The sequence below is a fragment of the Mchenga conophoros genome, linkage group LG1, assembly GCF_057382185.1.
Source record: "Mchenga conophoros isolate Kocher_MC1m ecotype Shallow Benthic linkage group LG1, M_conophoros_male_GT1.1, whole genome shotgun sequence".
Lineage (NCBI taxonomy): Eukaryota > Metazoa > Chordata > Actinopteri > Cichliformes > Cichlidae > Mchenga > Mchenga conophoros.
The window spans coordinates 30,553,930-30,572,941 of record NC_140526.1 but is presented as its reverse complement, the minus strand read 5'-3'; the positions used below and the strand labels follow the sequence as shown (position 1 = coordinate 30,572,941).

General features: G+C 40.5%; 1 protein-coding gene across 1 annotated transcript in view; it reads right to left on the bottom strand.

Moving 5' to 3' along the window:
- Nucleotides 1–18,463, bottom strand: part of itga11a (integrin, alpha 11a) — a 53,477-nt gene extending 35,014 nt beyond the window's left edge. Inside the window, exons 1-2 of the mRNA XM_085274605.1 lie at nucleotides 18,344–18,463; nucleotides 11,810–11,924 (exon numbers count right to left, since the gene is read on the bottom strand). Of these exons, the coding sequence (XP_085130731.1) occupies nucleotides 11,810–11,924; nucleotides 18,344–18,392 (164 nt within the window). The 5' untranslated portion in view covers nucleotides 18,393–18,463. The remainder of the gene's footprint in view (nucleotides 1–11,809; nucleotides 11,925–18,343) is intronic.
- Between the last annotated feature and the right edge of the window lie 549 nt (nucleotides 18,464–19,012).

Below are 19,012 nucleotides of genomic sequence, written 5' to 3'. Positions count from 1 at the left end.
TTCATAGGGCAGTGTGAAGTGGTCTAACAAACAAAACACAAGAAATTGTCAGATACAAGACTGAAATGCAAGAGACAACTAAAGAAATATTCCTGAAGAAAAAGAAAAATACAAGAAGGCCTTGGTCATTGCGAGTGAAAAAGATTAAAAAAGAAATGACAAGGATGCTTTCTGTGTACCTGTTACAATATTAACTAAGATAAGATAAGATAAGATAACCTTTATTAGTCCCACACGTGGGAAATTTGTTTTGTCACAGCAGGAAGTGGACAGTGCAAAAGTTATGACGCAAAAATTAGAATACAATAAGAATAAATACAGTACACAGCTGTACAGAATAGAATAAAATAATATACTATATACAGTAGAATAAAATAGAATAAAAATATACAATAAGATAAAAATAGAATACGAATGCTATATACAACTGAGTAAAAATACAACGATGCCAGAAAAGATTATTGCACTTAGTGTTATTGCACATGTGTGGATGTGTGTGTTTGTTCAGTTAAAGTCTTTGTTGTGGAGTCTGACAGCAGTGGGGAGGAAAGACCTGCGAAATCTCTCCGTCCCACACCGTGGGTGCCGCAGTCTCCCACTGAAGGAGCTGCTCAGTGCTGTCACAGTCTGCTGCATGGGGTGGGAGACGTTGTCCAACAGGGATGACAGCTTAGCCGCCATTCTCCTGTCACTCACCACCTCCACTGGGTCCAGAGGGCATCCTAGAACAGAGCTGGCCCTTCGGATCACCCTGTTCAGTCTCTTCCTGTCCCCAGCAGAGATGCTGCCGCCCCAGCAGACCACGCCATAAAAGATAGCAGAAGCCACCACAGAGTCATAGAATTTCTTCAGGAGTGGGCCCTCCACCCCAAACGACCTGAGTCTCCGCAGCAGGTACAGCCTGCTCTGCCCTTTCCTGTAGAGGGCGTCTGAGTTATGAGTCCAGTCCAGTCTGTTGTTCAGATGAACACCAAGGTACCTGTAGCTGTCCACAGCCTCAATATCCATACCCTGGATGTTCAGTGGTTGCAGTGGAGAATGCTTGTGCCTGCGGAAGTCTACCACCAGCTCCTTGGTTTTACTGGCGTTGATCTGGAGGTAGTTCAGCTGGCACCAGTCCACAAAGTCTTGAGTCAGTCCTCTGTACTCCTTGTCGTCCCCATCAGTGATGAGGCCGACTATTGCAGAGTCATCAGAGAACTTCTGCAGGAAGCACTGGGTGGAATTGTGGGAGAAGTCTGCAGTGTAGATGGTGAAGAGGAACGGAGCCAGAACCGTTCCCTGTGGGGCCCCCGTACTGCAGACGACCCTGTCCGACACACAGCCCTGAGTCCTCACATACTGTGGTCGGTCGGTGAGGTAGTCCAAAATCCAGGTAGTGAGGTGATGGTCCACTCCAGAGTTCTCCAGCTTGTCCTTCAGAACCGAGGGAAGAATAGTGTTGAAGGCACTGGAGAAATCAAAGAACATGATTCTCACAGTGCTTCCAGCGGTCTCCAGGTGAGCGAGGGAACGATGTAGGAGGTGAATGACGGCATCATCCGCGCCAATGCCAGGCTGGTAGGCAAACTGAAGTGGGTCCAGTGATGAGCTTGTTAGGCGCCGAAGCTGAGCCAGGACCAACCGCTCCAGGGTCTTCATCAGGTGGGATGTCAGAGCCACCGGCCTGTAGCTGTTGAGGTCCTTGGGGCGTGAAGTCTTTGGCACTGGTACAACACAGGAGGTTTTCCAGAGCTGTGGGACTCTTCCCAACCTCAGGCTCAGGTTGAAGAGGTGCTCCATCACCCCACACAGTTGGTCCGCGCAGGACCTGACGACCCTCGAGCTGATGCCATCTGGGCCCGCTGCCTTCTTGCCATTAATCCTCCTCAGTTCCCTCCTAACCTGGGTGGTTGAGAGAGACAGGCTGGAGCCTTGTGTTGAGTGTGTATTGAATGCTGTTGTTGGGGGTGGGGGGGAGTGAGCAGGGTGAATAGAGGAGGTGTGAAGTGTCTGAGGTGTCTGAGGTGGAACAGCAGCAGTGGGGGTGGGTGAGTCTGCAGCCGATGTTGTAGACTGTCTCATGGTTGAATCAAATCTGTTGAAGAAATGATTCAGTTCATTTGCCCACCTCACATCCCTCCCAGGCAGAGAGTTCTGCTGTTTGTGGCCTGAGATGGTTCTGAGGCCTCTCCAGACTTCACCAACGTTGTTTTGCTGAAGCTGGTTCTCCATCTTCTGCCTGTAGCTGTCCTTCCCATTCCTTATCAGTCCCCTCAACTCTCTCTGCACCCTTTTCAACTCCTCTTTGTCTTTGGATTTGAAGGCCCTCCACTGTGACATAAATACAGTGGTCCCTCGCTTTAACGCGGTTCACCTTTCGCGGCCTCGCTGTTTTGAGGATTTTTTTTGGGTGCAATTTTGCATCCTTTTTTTTGTACAGCGCATTGTGTTCTGCGTCCTGATTGATTGACAATGGTCTACAGCCAATCTCGTGTCTCCTGTACAGTACAGAATGCGTTCAGCTTGTCAAATTTACATAAATCTTTGATCGCTAGCAGTGTGACTGTGACGTGCTGTACTGTATTTTTGTAAGTTTTCTCCCCAACAAACAACAATGTCAACAAAACGTTTTGCACCATCAAAGGCAACCGCGGGTGTCTTTGGTTTCATTCTATATTTCTGGACTTATTTTTCTACGAAGGTTTGAACTTTGAGAGTCGGTCTGAGCAAAGTGTATAAAGTGTGTAGTGAGGGGTTTTACAGCCTGAAAACATCTATAATAAGTTAACTACTTCACGGATTTCACCTGTCGATAAATGAGGGACCACTGTATTCAATCCTCTGTTATTATAAAACACCCTCTGCCGAATGTAAAATATCTGGTATCTGAGATAATGATGTAAAAGAAAATCACCCCCCTCCCTTGTTTTGAGGAGGGGGGTGATTCAAATGAAAACTCCACAAATAAATCAAACCTAAAGTACTGAATTAAAAAAACCCTCAGCATTAGTGGCAAATACCTACAGTTTTACTGTTACTCAGATTTCCTGAGCTCAACTAATTCGGGCATTAAAAGGCAGGTTGTATCCTAAAATACTCACATTCCTGGAAAGGCTTCGGAAAATTCTCTAAGTCTGCGACAAAATTAAACAACATTTCAGTCCAAGTGAAAATAACAGGCAAAGCAGCTGGCAAAAAACAGCTTTGGTGCCCCAAAGGAAAGATACCGTACACCACTTTATAGCAAAAACAGAGCAGGATCAACCTCCTGCATGGACCTTTAGGCCAAAATCTCACAATTAAACGAGGACGGATCTTTAGCTTAAGTACTTTGAGGTTAGGCTCATGATTGTCAGACTTTCTACCTTGTTCCAGTACTTGACATTACATGATGTCCATGATTTCAGTGGGAATCAAAGGCTTGCACTACTAGGCACTTCATTAATAACAACATTGTAACACTTTGACTGCACATTTACCATCTCAATCAGCAATCACAGCAAGAAGGTCCTGGGTTCGAATCTACTGCCTGGCTCGTCTCCGTGGAGTTTGTTTTATACTTCCTGTGTCTGCGAGGTTTCTCTCCAGCTTCCCCCCACAGTCCATAGAAATGCATGGGTTATATTAATAGGTGATTTTAAAATAGCCATAGCCTTTTATCCCATAGCAGCTAGGTTAGGCTCCAGCAACACCTGCCATCCTGAACTGGATAAAAGGAAGGAAATGGATGGATGGGTGGCATGTGTCTGATATCCCCATGTTGGTGTTGTTCCTACATCATCATAATAAAGTTGATCTAAGATCAACATTGCAACTGAACAATCACATTGTCATGATGTTATAGCTTTGCAATGTGGAGGAAAAAGAAAAAAAAGTGAAATCCTGCAAGTATTCCTACATAATCTGTTATAAAATATATAAAAAGTACCCAATGTTTGTCCTTTGGAGAAATGAAAAGTAATGGTTACATTTTTTGTGTTTTTCCTTTTTATTCGTATTTGTTCACCTGGGAAGCTAGCTCCCAATTAACACAATTCTTCTGTATTAACTTAATTGACTGTATTGACAACAAAGTTCCCAAGCTGAACCGGACTTTGTGGTGGGAATGTTTGATTGTGAGCTTTAGTTGGGAAAGTTCTTCTTGGGCAGCTGTAGATTCACTGTAGCCACATTGTACAATCAGGGCACAATCACTAAAAACTTAGCACCAGCTGTGATTTGACATTTTACAGCAGCAACTGCAGACAAGAGGAAATGTTGTTGTAACAGTCCATCACTGCACATCAAAGAGGACATCATATGGGATCAAGCTTCAGTGTTATTGCTCCTGAAGCCAACTTTAAAAGTCTCACAGACTCTGGAAGTCATTTTACCACAGGGGCTCCAGCAGTGCTCATATTTTCATAGCTATTAATATCACGATTATTACTTCGGATATTGCTATCCCTTGGCCAGTGGAGACACAGCAGCTTAAGTTCAGGTCAGGATACATCTACCTTGATGAAAAGGGACCATTGTTGCCTTTGACTTGGATGCCTGCCTTAGGACCTCCTGAATTTCACCAGAAGCTGTTCAAATAATCATGTTCAGGAGCTCATTATGGTCAAACGCTAGCTTTGGTTCATCATCACAGCAAGAATGCTAATGACGATGAAAGAAAGTATTTGACCCAAAATGAACACATGGAGCTTTTCTACCATGGTTACCAATGAATACAGGATTTGGGGGTTTGAGGAAGTGCCATCCCCAAGCCCAGCCTGTCATTAATGTGGTCATTTTTTTCATATTTGGAAGGCGGAGATGTATTTGCTGTGAAACCACATCCATGCCCCAAACATGAGTGTGCTACTCCAGTGTCACGCTTGCTCATCACATTCTGTCCATTGGTATTAACAGGATATGTTTCCTTTTGTTAGTGCTGCCTCATTAATTGAGGGGATTGTTATGGTCACATAATTATTTTTCCAAGACATTTATTTCCCATATCTGCTCTGCCTGGGAGCATTGAGTTGACGGTAGCAGTAATCAGAGGATTATGAGACATTAACAAGCTCTTAATAGTTTTTTTTTTTTACTTACTGTCCTCAAGTACGGAGAGGGAGTGAACATCCACATCCACCTTTTTCCACCAGAATGGATTATCTCAACAGTTACTGAATGGATTAGACTGGATGACATTTGGCTCAGATATTTATGGACTCCACCAAACTTTGCTGACTTTTGTGAGGACTTGTCTTAGCATAACCAGCAGGTCCAAATTTTCAGTTGTTCAATAAGCTATTGTTATATTTACTTGGCACTATTGTGGTTTGGGGATTCAGATGATCAAATGGTGACCACAGTTATACATGTTTGTTTTACAGGCATTTATCATTCCCTGACAATGTAAAGGCAAAAAAACTCAAAACATATAACTGAATCTAAATATCTGAAAACTACAAATTTGTCTGCAGACACTATGGTTCCCAGATGATGAATCGTAATGGATTTGGTGGTAACTTTTCCTCTGGAAACATGTGGTTGACATTTGTGAAAACTGAACATTTAAATTTTGCCCTCACGATCAAATGCAATTTTTTTTTTCTGAGCCTTTCACTCTGTAACGCCATGATAAAAATATCCAACTTCTCCAATAGCTTAATTTTCAACTAAACACCTTGGTGTTAATGGACTATAAATAGGGAGCAATATGCTATTTCTGTTCTTTATTTTGGGTGTTTTTGTTCCTAGTCACATAACAGATACATTCTGCAATACTATATACAGAAATTAAGTTTGATAACACATATATAACAACTATAGACAGTAAAAAATATCTGTGTTTCTTCTGGTTCAGAAAAATTAAGCTAATGTGGAAGTGCCTTAAACTGGATTCTATCTGAAGGCCACCAGATTGCAAAAGTTGTGACTTCAAAAAGACTTCCAGTCCTACAGATGTCTACAGGAAAACAGCTTTAGGACTCGACCTTTTATAAACACTTTCCTGCTGAGTCTATAGGCTCAGTCACTCATTCTGGGTCATGTTGAAGTTTAATTCTACTTAAACTATAAGAAACCGATCAACTAAATTTGGCACTAGCTTCATCTTCATCTTCACCCTGAAGGTCTTTATCTATCACATATCATGACATCATCATGCAGCCTAGCAACAAAATATCATGTTAAAATGACCTCTTATTAACATTTTTGAATCTACAACACCTTAAGAAAGCATCACAACAACAACATCTAATTGATTTTTGAATTATCATATATATATATATAATTATTATTGCTGCATTATGCGTTGCATATTATGACGCAATAAGATTGCCTGGCGACTACGTACCAATTGGCTTAAATCATCTGTTTTTAACCTTTATGCACCTGAAATATTTTTTTGACTTCATGACAATACCATCTCGTTTAGGATTACATGCCTAGCAATCACCTAGCAACAGCTAAAATGACCCATCTACTGCCACTATTTTTATTTTCTTTATTTGTACTTTTCATGTGGCTAAATCCATCAGTTGCCAACAGGTAAAAAGCCAAAGAATATCATAGCATGGACCTTTAACAGTTGTAATAACATAGTGTTCTTTTAGTGCCTGAATCAAAAGTAGGTACACTGAATTCTCTTTTATAACCTTTTTTTTTGGTGCAGTTCTGCACAACAAGTGAAATAAAAGAAGCACTACTTAAAGCAGAGGTGAAAGCCCTCACAGACACTCTGTAGTTATGTTTCTAACTGAGCTGAGGAGTAGATGTCAGGTCTCAAAAGAGCAGACCTGATATAACTACAGTAAAATAAACAGCAGAACAGACAGTGGGGGGCCTCTGCAGTGTATGGTACAAGTATGCAGGTTAGTGCATCCCATCAGATTCAAAGACTTAAGCTCTTTGCCAACTGGAGGTAATGTGGCCTCATTTCAGTAACCCAATGAGTGCCTGCTGTGGCAGGGTGTTTAAATCACCCCGTTGAGCAGACATGTGGAGAAATGGTGCATGCCCTTTCCTCCGTAGCTCCATCAGCAGTAATGCACAGACCTCAATAAATGTTGTTGGGCAAAATAATGTCCTTTACAGTAAACACTTGGCAAATAAAACAACCTTAAAACTCAAGAGGACTTTTCGCAACTTTTGCACATTTTAATAACTCCAATGGTTAAAGCCTCTTAAATACTGGAGATTATTTTTGAAACCAGCCTTCATTTTGATCTTGACCATAGACGACACGTTTCGTGGCTTTATTTTCTATGGTTATGACAAAATCTGTTGGCAAAATCTGTCTACAGACAGACAGAGAGGCCTGCCAAAGTTCTTAAAAGTGCCTTTGTAACAGTTCCCAACTAGCTGTCATTCCAACTGCAGTTTTGCCAAAGCCATTTGGGAACAAGGTAATATTAGTGGACACTAAGGGCAAACACTCATGTCTGAAAGAATAACACATAGGATGTGGTTAAAGCGACATAATTCACAAGACTGTTGACCAGGAGAGTGCTGTTTGAATCCTGTGTCACTTTTGAACTTCTTTTCATTGCTTTGTTGTTGTTTGCTGTTTCACTTCTTTATCCTTTTCAACTTTCTTTGGTTTTCCTTTTTACTCACTGCTTAGTTGAGTCATTGGATCCAAAGGATTTAGAAAAGACAGTACAAATTTACCCTTTCACAACATTAAATGACACTGAATGGTAGCTACCAAATTAAGATTTTGCTAACAAAGCCTTGACCAAAGTAATGTAAGTAATGCATGTCTTTTGGCCTGTCTCCCTCAGCCCTAATCAGTCACACCAGATGGCCGCCCAGCTGTGAGCCTGGTTCTGCTGGAGGTTTGTTCCTGTTAAACGGGAGTTTTTCATTCCCACTGTCACCAGCTGCCTGCCTGTTTACAGTGATTTGTGATTGTTGAGCCTTTCTCTGTATTATTGTTGGGTCATTACCTTACAATATAAAGCACCCTGAGATGAGGGTTGTTGTGATTTTGCACAAACAGAAGGGAACTGAATGACATGCACACAAAGACTCACAAGCTGAAGAAAATACCAGCTTTGCTATCAGCTGTGATAATAACCTACCTAAATGCAAAGAACCAGCAGATATCTTTGTCTACTATTCTATTTTGGTTCTCAAGTACAGCCTTTTAAATACAGCTGCATTCTTGCCTAACTTCAGGTTTTGGTCATAAAAGGCTTTTTTTTCCCACAGAGTCACTTTCCAGCTGTGATCCTGTTCCTATCCAAACATTCACAGCTGAGGGAATGAGAATTCAGTCAAGTCTGGAAAAGTTAACTGTGCTATAGATTGGCGCACAAGCTCATGGGCCCTGTCAGTAAGTGTAAAAAGTCTAGTTCTCCTGGAAGCCTAGTTGACATGAAATCAGTTGAAGGGAAACTGGAAGCCTAAAAAGCATAAATGATCTGGAACAATCCATTGCAATTTACAGAATGTGTGTAGTTTATTTAATTGACTTATTTAAATGTTAAATGTTAAACCACATGTGTAAATATACTAAATAAAAGCAGTTTCACATGATTTCAGGTCCATGCAATCAGCAGTTCATTCTGAACATTATACATACATGGAACCCAGAGATAAGGAAAACGGCATCAGTGACAATATACTGTAGTAGATATGACAAGGATTTAGTCAAATTTATTCAGTGGAGGTAAACTCCAGAAATCACCCTACAGATGTGCAGCAACTGCATAGAGGAACTAGGAACTCATGTATGCAAGTCAGTGTGGATAAAATGATAACGTAATCTAAACTTGTTTTAATGATCTGTAGCTCTCATTAAAGTGGTATTTTTACATTGGCCACAGCTCATGCGACATTCCTGCATCCAGCTGAGAGCTGTCAGACTATGTACTGTGCACACACTCCCACATGCACATACAAATATACACAGACAGTCTTGCATAAGTGCACAGCTGTTTGATCACACACCAACTCTTGCTGCTCTGACTAAACAGTCTTTTAAAACCGAAATTCAACAGGATGCGTAAGATGTCTGGTGAACAGACAGACGAGTCATAACTGAGTAAAACACTGGAACACTTACTGCTGCAGGCCACAGCATTTTCAGCCAGACAGTAGACTGAGTAGCCAATACACAGAAACAGTATTGTTACAGTAACCAAATCACTGAAAAGACATCTACCGAAACCTGCACACTTTTCACCAATTTCTATTCATCATATGTGTTATATTAGATGCACAAACACCTAACAGTGACAAAATACCAATCCCCTCAACTCTATTTTGCTGTATGTGGTTTACACACTGTTTGCACCTCGTTCTCAGACATTTACAGACAGGTCTGTTGACCTTTATTCCACATGTGTCAATCTCATCAGATCTTTTCATTTCTGGTAGACGTGATCGACTGGCATGGTTGCTAAACAAGTTGGCTTTTCACCGTAATATCTTTAGTAAGTTGCAGGTCACAGCGTTTTTTAGACAGACAGTAGCCAATACACAGACACAGTATTGTTACAGTAACTTCACTAAATCCCTGAGAAGGCATCTATAGAAATCTGCACACTTCACCAAATTAGGAGTGGTATTTAGTGTCTACTACTACTACTGCGACTACTGCTAATAATAATAATAATGATGAGCAGCTCCATTGATTGGACACATACAGTCCAAAGCTCTCTGTTAGCTTCTAGCTTTGCTGAGTTGCTGAGTCGTGATTTTATCAAGAAGCAGAAGATGGTAGTTTTGTTTCCACCTGGAATATTGTAAAACAGCTTTATATGAACCATGCATGCACAAGACTAAAGGCTTCACATGCCGGACTGCCATAGAAGACGTGCAGTAGAGGATGAAAAAAGTACAAAAAAAAAAAGTACACCATTGTATCACCATTAAGTAAAAACACAGGTATTTAAATTCAGTTCTGCTCTTTGATTGAGCTAACTGGAAACAATTTCCTAATGCGTTGTACTGCAACAGTAGTGAGATTAGGTTTTGATTAACCCAGTAACTTACTGGTGCCCACACTTTGGAAGAGCAGGACATGACCTACTAGTCTGCTGTTTTGCCATTTAAGCCTTGTGGCCGACTGCTGTACTACAACAAGGCAAAATGAATGAATGACTGAACGAGTAGGTGAATGCTGAGCATCCCACACACACACACACACACACAGAAAAAAGGAAAAACAGCGTCAAGATCGCAAAGCAGTCATTTTATGTGTGTGATGCTGCTCCAATGTAAAGTATATGTGGGGCAAAGATTTTTTTGACTAGACAGAACCAGCAGGAGGGAAAAGAGACCATGACACTATAAATAATCATCTTTCAAATAAATAACAGGATTTGAAAGTCTAAACACGAACCTCAAAACCTGAAAATGAACTAAATGTCTGCACTTAGAATGGGTTTATATGCTTTAATAATTGGGGTATATTCAATAATGGGGTATATTTAGAGAGCACATTTTCAGAAACACTTTAGAGAAAGGCTGCAGTGAAGATACGTCATGTAAGAAAAGCATGAACTCCAAAACATCAGTGTATTCTGTGGGAGAGAATACGTCCATTTGGTGTGGTCACAAAAGCATAATAAGGGAATTAATTATAAGAATTATAACGTATAATGTTAAACATGTAAAGCTCTATAGGTCAACATAAAAAATGCGGTCTCACTATTACAATGTTGCAGTTTCTGCTGTCATCATTTAAACAACTGCAGGAGGTTACTGTCAGAAAACTGAAAGGGAGGTCATGGAAAGCCCATCCATCCATCCATCCATTCGCTTCCGCTTATCCTTTTCAGGGTCGCGGGGGGCGCTGGAGCCTATCCCAGCTGTCATAGGGCGAAAGGCGGGGTACACCCTGGACAGGTCGCCAGTCTGTCGCAGGGCTAACACATAGGGACAGACAACCGTTCACACTCACATTCACTCGCACATTCACACCTAGTGGCAATTAGGATTATCCAATTAACCTATCCCCACAAGGTCATGGAAAGCATTTCATAAAATTCGTCACACTCGTTATTTTCTGGTGAAGGACTCTGGAAGCAACTGAAGTCAAGTTTTCTTTTTAAAAAGGACATATAATTATATATCTACATAAACAGAACTAATGGTTGTTGCACACACACATACACAGAAGCAAAACCTGAACATGGCACGGTGCCAGCACAGTGCTGGCTAAAAGATATTTTGGAAATGCCAGAAACTAATTCTGGCCACCACGTGGTGCCAGTTGGCCTAGTGCGCATCAGGAGTTTGTGCTATGAGGTAATATGATGAATGTGAGGTATTCGGTTCAGAGCTACAGCTTGATTTGCAAGCACAAATTACTGGGAGGAAACCACCACAAGAGAGGTGCAGTAGATCACTAGCTTACACAGGGAAAAAATAGAGACATCCCAACATCTTTGCCAAGTCAGCTGTCTCTCAGCTCCACATCTTGTCAGCAAGTATTTTACAGTCATTATTTCCTTGAACTCTTAATCTTAGCAACTGATCACTAAGGTGAAGTTTGACAGTTTTATACCAGGCTAAAAATATGCATTACAGTAGGAGATACTGATATTTTAAATAAAATAAAGGCAGTAAAAATTCTGCAATGCAATAAAAGTAGCCATTGCACCAGCAGAAACCATCATAATGTCAATATATGAGATTTCCACTTGATGAAGATGTATATCACACACAAATAAAGCCAGGCCTCCTGTCACATGGACTAAACTTGACTCGCTATCACTCACCAACAGCTTGATTTGAAAGATATAATATTTGCCAAGCTACAAAACATCAGTAAAGAGAATTTAACATGAAAAAGCTGTAATATTTTGCAAAGACACTGTGCGTAAATAACATGAGTCCTTACCATTTTTCTCCTCCAGCAGCCACATGTTGCTGAACAGTGTATCCAAACTGTGCTTGTTTAGGGCCTTTAATGATCCTGTATTTCTTTGTGTCGATGTTAAAGCAGTCGTGGAATCCTTTGGAAAAGAAAATACAAGTCTTGTCAGCAGCGATATAAGCAGGACTTTAAATACCATCTCCAATGGAATTAGTTGAATCCAAATAGAACATCTAGATTGTATGGTAAATGTTTGTGCTGAACCTCAGCATCTGGCCTGAATACAACAAAGTGCGGCAAAGTCCTCCTTACTCATCCTCAAAATAATCCCAAGTCTCCTGCTCCAGCCTAAACACAGACTTCCCTCCTAACGAAACAAATATTATTCAGATAAACTGAGCTGTCTCTCATGTTTGACTGACACTTTTCCATTAGACATCTGCAGACCCGGAGGAGTTTTGGTTAAACGTGTGTCAACATGGCCACCAACATAGCACATTTTTTTACTTCCATGGGGCATACTTGACAGACATTGTTTACTTAATACCAGTATGTCAGTCTAAGGTGAAGTAGAAGAAGACAAAATGAAGAGAAGCAATTGAAATTGATATTATAATTAATAGCCGGTGAAATATACTCGGATGCAATCTGAGGGCAGGAAGAATACATGTGCACTCGAGTTTTTCTCACATTTTAGGCATCTTATAAAAACGTCTTCTGCAAAAGCAGATTTTGCATGTCACTAACTTAACCCATTATATTTTATTAATGCTGACAGTAAGATTTGGCCTTCAAATTTCCATGAAAGAGGAGGATCTTTGTGGAGGTGACGAAACGTTACTTTTGGCAACAAAGAAGGGAAAAAACGTAACTGTAATGCAGCTCTGCTTTCCTCTCAATTCATCTCCCTCGCTTCATCCGTCTTCTGCATAATTTGCTGCCGAGCTCTTTTCCGCTAACTGCTATACTTTATACTGAAGAGACCCTGCTCAGTTTTTTTCGCTCGATTAATATTTCAGCTACTGTAAGTTCAGGACTCACATTTACCTTTGCACTACATGTTACTGATATCCTCAATCCAAAACTACACCGAGTCACGTTTTAGGGAAAAACCATCGCCTAAAGAGAAGGACATAGGAGGGAAATTGAATCACGCTTGGGGCTTAATGAGACACAGAGGTTTCCTTAAAATTAAAGTGTTTTCTCACAGCTGGAGCTGCAACACTGAGCTGAGAGCTCAGAAGTCTCATCTTTTAACCACCGCAGACCTCTGTACTTCTTACTTTGTGGCTCTTGTCCTCACACTGTAGGGTTTATTAAGTCTCTCACACTCAAGCAAAAAACCACCACTCACAGTTCATTCCCCATGAATGAGACTCTGGGGTCACATTGAGTCAAGTGAGACGTTTTTTTCTTTGTCTGGGAAATCTTTGATAAATTCAAGTGAAGGAATGTGCAACAAAGCTGGACACATGTTCAATTAAAGTTACTCAATAAGAAACTACAGTTCAAAATTCAAGACAGCTGACTCGCAGAGAAAGAGAGGGAGAGAAAACTTGCTGCTGCTGTAACTTAACACTATTTTTAATCTGATGTTGCCATAATGAAAACCTTTCAACATTTGACTGTCAAATGTTTGCACTTTAATTACATTAACTGGTGATTCTAAATTGCCCAAAGGTGTAAATGTGAGCTTGAATGGTTGCCTGCCTTGTTTGTGTTAGCCCTGTAGTGATCTGGTGACCTGTCCTGGGTGTACTTTCACCCTGTGCCAGCTGGGATAGGCTCCAGCACCCCAGCCAATCCTGAAGTGGATAAATGGTTGAGAAAATAGGTCCATGGAATCTTTTCTCTTCACTTGCATCAATGTATCTGTTTATGTGGATGTCCAGCAGCTGATCACATGGTCTAACATCGTGTACATTTCTTTGATACACCTCTCAACAAGTGTTCACTGTTCATCACTTTCAAAAAGTAAACTCTGAGATCTTCTTGGGATGTTAGATGGACCTGTTGGGTATTCACGTGTTCAAATTCTTTTTTTTCTTTTTTTTTAAAGTATCAAGGTGTTGGTTTGGAAGCAAAATACAAAATTTTGTGGTCACCCAGAGCCTCAGCGCAGCTGTGGCAAGTGTGGCAGGAGTCTGTTTGCTGATTCATAAAGCTGTTTTATTGGCTTACGGACCATTTTAATGAGTGAACTCTTTTATTAAAGCAAATTAGGGAAAACTTTACGTTAGAAACCACTTTGAAGACATCAATTTAAGTGGTCAATATTCTGCCACTGCTCCAAATTTAAAAAGGATAAAGAATAGCATCACAAGTATTGTCAGAATGGTTAAATAACAACTGAATTGCTTGTAATTTATAAAGATGTTCTATATTATAAAAATATTGCATTTTTCTTAAATCATAAATACTGCAGAATTACCACTTTAACATTGCTTAACACAGCAGAACAGATTTTAGTTCTGCTGGTGCTTTGACATGTAGAGGAGAGGCTGGATGTTGAGTCCGAAGACAAATGGCCCCTCTACAGAAATGTGAATTTGTCTGCATTTCTTAGATAGTGAATATTTGGACATGTTAATAGGTTGTCTAAACACACATGAAACTAAATATTTGCTTTCCCGGTTCCCTATCAAGCATCTGTAAACTGTGGCCAAAACTGACAGTTTGGGGACTGCAGGCAGTTTAAAAAAAATAAACATAAAAAAATAAATAAACTGAGACCACACTTCTACCACAGCTACGCTTGGATTCCCAGCTACACAATGAATAAGTCATTCATATATTTTTTTCAGTCAAGTGACCTCAAGTATCTCATAATGTGATTGGCATCACCGTAGACTGTTTGTTCTGCTTCATGAAAAGTTCTCTTAAAGTGAAAGGCCGTCTCTGCCACGCAAACTCTTCAAGTAAATATTGACACATGTGCCACATTGCTCATTTCCTGTGGCACGAATGGTGCACACGACCAGCTCTTCTTTCACCCTATCCCATAACGTCCCCTTAAAGTTTCTATATAGCTACAAACATATTCAGCAAACAAGGTTGAAAATAAGTCACTGGGATGGAGCCGTGTGGAAATAAATCAGAAGGTGCTGCATCATTTTATAGTTATTTTTGCTTTTTGTTTTGGGGGGGGCTAATTATAAAATAGAACAGAATATTTTCTGTTCTGATATCTGATATCTGGTGAATAAGCAATGCAAGCAATTATTCTCCTTATCTCGGCTGAAGATGAAGCAAGGAATATTACAGCTAATAATCTCACAGTCCTTGTAATAATAATAATAATAATAATAAACTTTATTTATAAAGCACACTTAAAAACCAAGGGTATGCCAAGGTGCTTAACAAGTAAAATAGAGTATAGGAGGAGGATAATAGAAATAGGACCAAAGCAAGTACTAAATATGCAAGCAGATAACTGTCACTAATACATAGGAAAGCAACAGGTACAGAGCAAACAAGAATTTAAATGAGCATAAAAGTGCATGATATAAAATCATAAAAGAAATATTAACTAGAGGGAAAGGCAAGATTGAATAAGTGGGTTTTTAATCGTGATTTGAACAGTGCAATGGAATCAGATGCGCGGAGGTCGAGAGGAAGGGTGTTCCACAGTACCGGGGCAGCCAGAGCAAACGCACGGTCACCCCGAGACTTCAGTCGAGATCTGGGTTGGGTCAGAAGTAGTTGAGTGGCAGATCTGAGTGTTCTAGCAGGAGTATGTGGTTTGAGAAGTTCACTAAGATAACTTGGCGCTAATTTATTAATAGTTTTGAAAGTAAGAAGTAATATTTTAAATTGAATACGGTACTTTATGGGCAGCCAATGCAGGCTAGCTACGACAGGGGTAATATGGCAAAATTTCCTGGTACCAGTTAAAAGGCGGGCTGCTGCATTTTGGACTGTTTGCAGTCTAAGAAGAAGAGAAGAGGGAAGACCATAATACAAGGAGTTACAATAATCCAACCTGGAGGTCACAAAAGCGTGAATAAGCTTCTCCAGGTCCTCATGCGGAATATAATGCCTAGCCTTAGAGATAAGGCGCAGTTGGTGGAAGCTAGATCTCACTACAGCAGACACTTGCTTATCGAGTTTGAGCGAGCTATCCAGCAGTACACCCAAGTTACTGACATAGTCACAAGAAAAACTAGCAAAGGAACCCAGGGCAGCACAGAACAGAGAGAGAAGTGTCAGGGTAAAAAGCATGAGAACTGAGATCATCCAGTTTCCATTTAAAGACACTAAAGTAGCAAAGCAATTTAATATTCTCAGTAATATTAGCAGCTTTTAACGTAAGGTCAGAGTCTTCCTGGGTTTCCTGTGTACCGGTTTCTTTGCCCAGATAAATAAACCTCAGGCCGGTGGCTGCCGGTGTGACTCACATTAGTCTGCTGCTGCTTTTGGCCCAACACCAAGCCGCTGGAGCTCCACCGCAGACCCGCTGATATAGAGCAGCAGTTTGGATGAATTGTGCAAACTGCTGGCTTGGACACATCCTCATATCACACACACACACACGCATGATACAGCACTGTGACGTCTCCTCTTCTTCGCTGATTTAAAAAAAAATCTATCCTGACAATCAATTCTGATGTGTGTGTGTATGTGGAAACAGCATCCGACTGGTGTTACATGACCAGGAGCGATATCTTTGGCATGGGTCTTTGTATAAAAGTAAATATCAGAAGAAACAGGATGCAATGACTTTCCATTGATCCATTCTGGATTTCCAGTGATCCAATGGTTTCTCTGGAAAGATACACTTCATGGTACTTCACAGTTGACAATGTACTTTCAAAGATTTTGGCGCCTTATTTCACTGTTATCTATGCCAAAGCAAATACTGTGGGAGGCATGGGGTGTGTAAAACCAGATGCTCCAAGCACACAGGAGCCAACTGGGCACTGCTAGGCTGTTAACCTTCTGAGTTGGTAAAAGGCTCAACAGGGATTCAGACTAAATCTCTGTAGCTGAAGGTGGAGCATAAATTGCTATCGGTCAGTATAGCATTAACTAACTGTAACTAAAACATGAGCAGCTTTTAAATACAGATATAATGGATTGAAATGGCTTTTCATTGATAAGTAGGTATCAGCCTGCAGGAATTATAGGTCTTGTCCACTGATAACAAAGGAGGAACTTAAGTAAAATGAAAATCTGTGGAGGGCAATTGAAACAAATTATTTAGCCATTAATTATAGGCAAGATGTGTCTTCAAACCATTAAACCCTGTTACAGTTTCTTGGATGTGGACACACTGAAATGAGGTCATTTTTTCACACAAATACACAGAAAGAAAAATAAACAGTTCATACTGTATATTCTGCTGGCAGAGTGAATCTAAGGGACATGTTTACACCCTTTATACATATATAGAAGTTTCATATTCATCAAATCCAAACCAAATAGACGTATTTAAAGTTATCTTCTTTCAAAAGTCATGTCAGGCCACACACAGTAATCCACAGCCTCTTGCTTGCTTTCCAAAACATCTCCCGCTACATCACATCTTCTGCCGCAGACTCCAGCTACAAGGTCAGTGTCTCTATTACTGTGGCATCAATCCAGAGGTTTGCTCCAGTGAATTCCAAAACTGATACAAATATTTACAATAGACATTTCCTTTTCTCCAATCTTCAGTTTCACATTATTTACCAAACTTGTAAATTAAAGACCAGTTTGTTTCCTCTTCCAAATAGTTTGAAAAGAAGTGAATAATGCCTTTCTGTTGAGGAAAAAACAGGCAAAACATAATGTACAGCCACAGTGACAAGTTGCCCAGAATTTTATGGAAATGTGGCTGCATTGTGACTATACTGAGCTCAAAACGTAACCATACAGAAATCTCCAGCCCTGCATCGGTTACTGAAGCTTCTACAGGCCATTTAAAGGATGCGGTTGATTTAATTAGCTTTACTAAACATTGGGACTGTATATTACTTTAGACGATAATCATAATAAAGGTCTGGCTTTGAAAAGTACATGCATTTGATGCATGTCATCCTGTTTCTTTCACCCTGTCTGGATGTGGTGCTGCTAAAGTGATTACACTGGTAATTGACCACATTTCTGGCTGAGCACCACTAGTTCTCCAGTCTCTGTAAAGTTGACACTGAAAAGATGGCACGAGTTTTAAGAACATGCCTGCTTCCAGTGTGACACAGAGCTTCTTTGTGGACCTTTAAGAGACAGCGTATCTTTCAGTAAAGCAAATGACCTTTGCCTTGCAGTTTCTTGATACTCATGTGCACAAATAGCCTTTCATCCACTGAAGATACTCAAATCTCGCTGCTTTAGTACAAAGCACACAGATTTGCAAATACAATATCATAATACTAACAAAATAAGTCATCTAATGTAGTAAAAAGAGAAAACCTCTTTATTTTAGAAATGTTTCCTGCTGCTCAATTGAGAGACAGTACGATTAAATAAGCATCGTATTTCTATTATTTTAAAGCTACATGAGGAAAAGCGGTTAGATCCACACATTAGTCTGATAGAAGCACACATATATAGTTACAACAATAAACTACTTTCACTCACCCAGCTGCTGGCTGTAGATCCAAAGCAGGAGAAAGCTGTAGTACTCCATATGGTCTGCGGTGCAAGCGTGCCTCAATGTGATGGTGTACGAGTGATGACTGCTGTGAGGGTGTAAGTGGTGGGCTGAGGCACGCACGGTTAAAGATCCCACTCTGATTGACTCGGAGTTAAAGTGCTGCCTATATCTCGGGGAAGTAGGAGGGGACTGTCGAAGAAGAAGGAGGTACACAAACAGCAGGGCAGGGATTCTCCGTCTCTCACAAACTCATTCAGCTCTGTTTGGCCTGACAAATGCTTTTGAAATGATTTAACTTGAGTTTTCAGTAGAGGACTTTTGAATGTGGGTTTTTATCATAGCATACATTTGGAGATTTGAGGTGTTACGGTGAAAAGGAGATACACACATCTAGTTTCCGAACATATATTAAAAAAAACAATAACCGGTCATATTTTTAGAGTTAACTTGATTTCCAAAAGATTCTTTGGAAATAGCGTAAATCAGCAGCAGCAGCACCTTTCCTTTTCTCAATACAAGACTAAATGCGCTTCTTTCAGACTCGACAGCACAAATGCTATCATCATGGCACAACCACAAACTGACAGGTATATTAACAGTGGCAAGTAATTGCGGGGTTGGTATGTTACCTCATGTGCTCTCACTTGAACCAT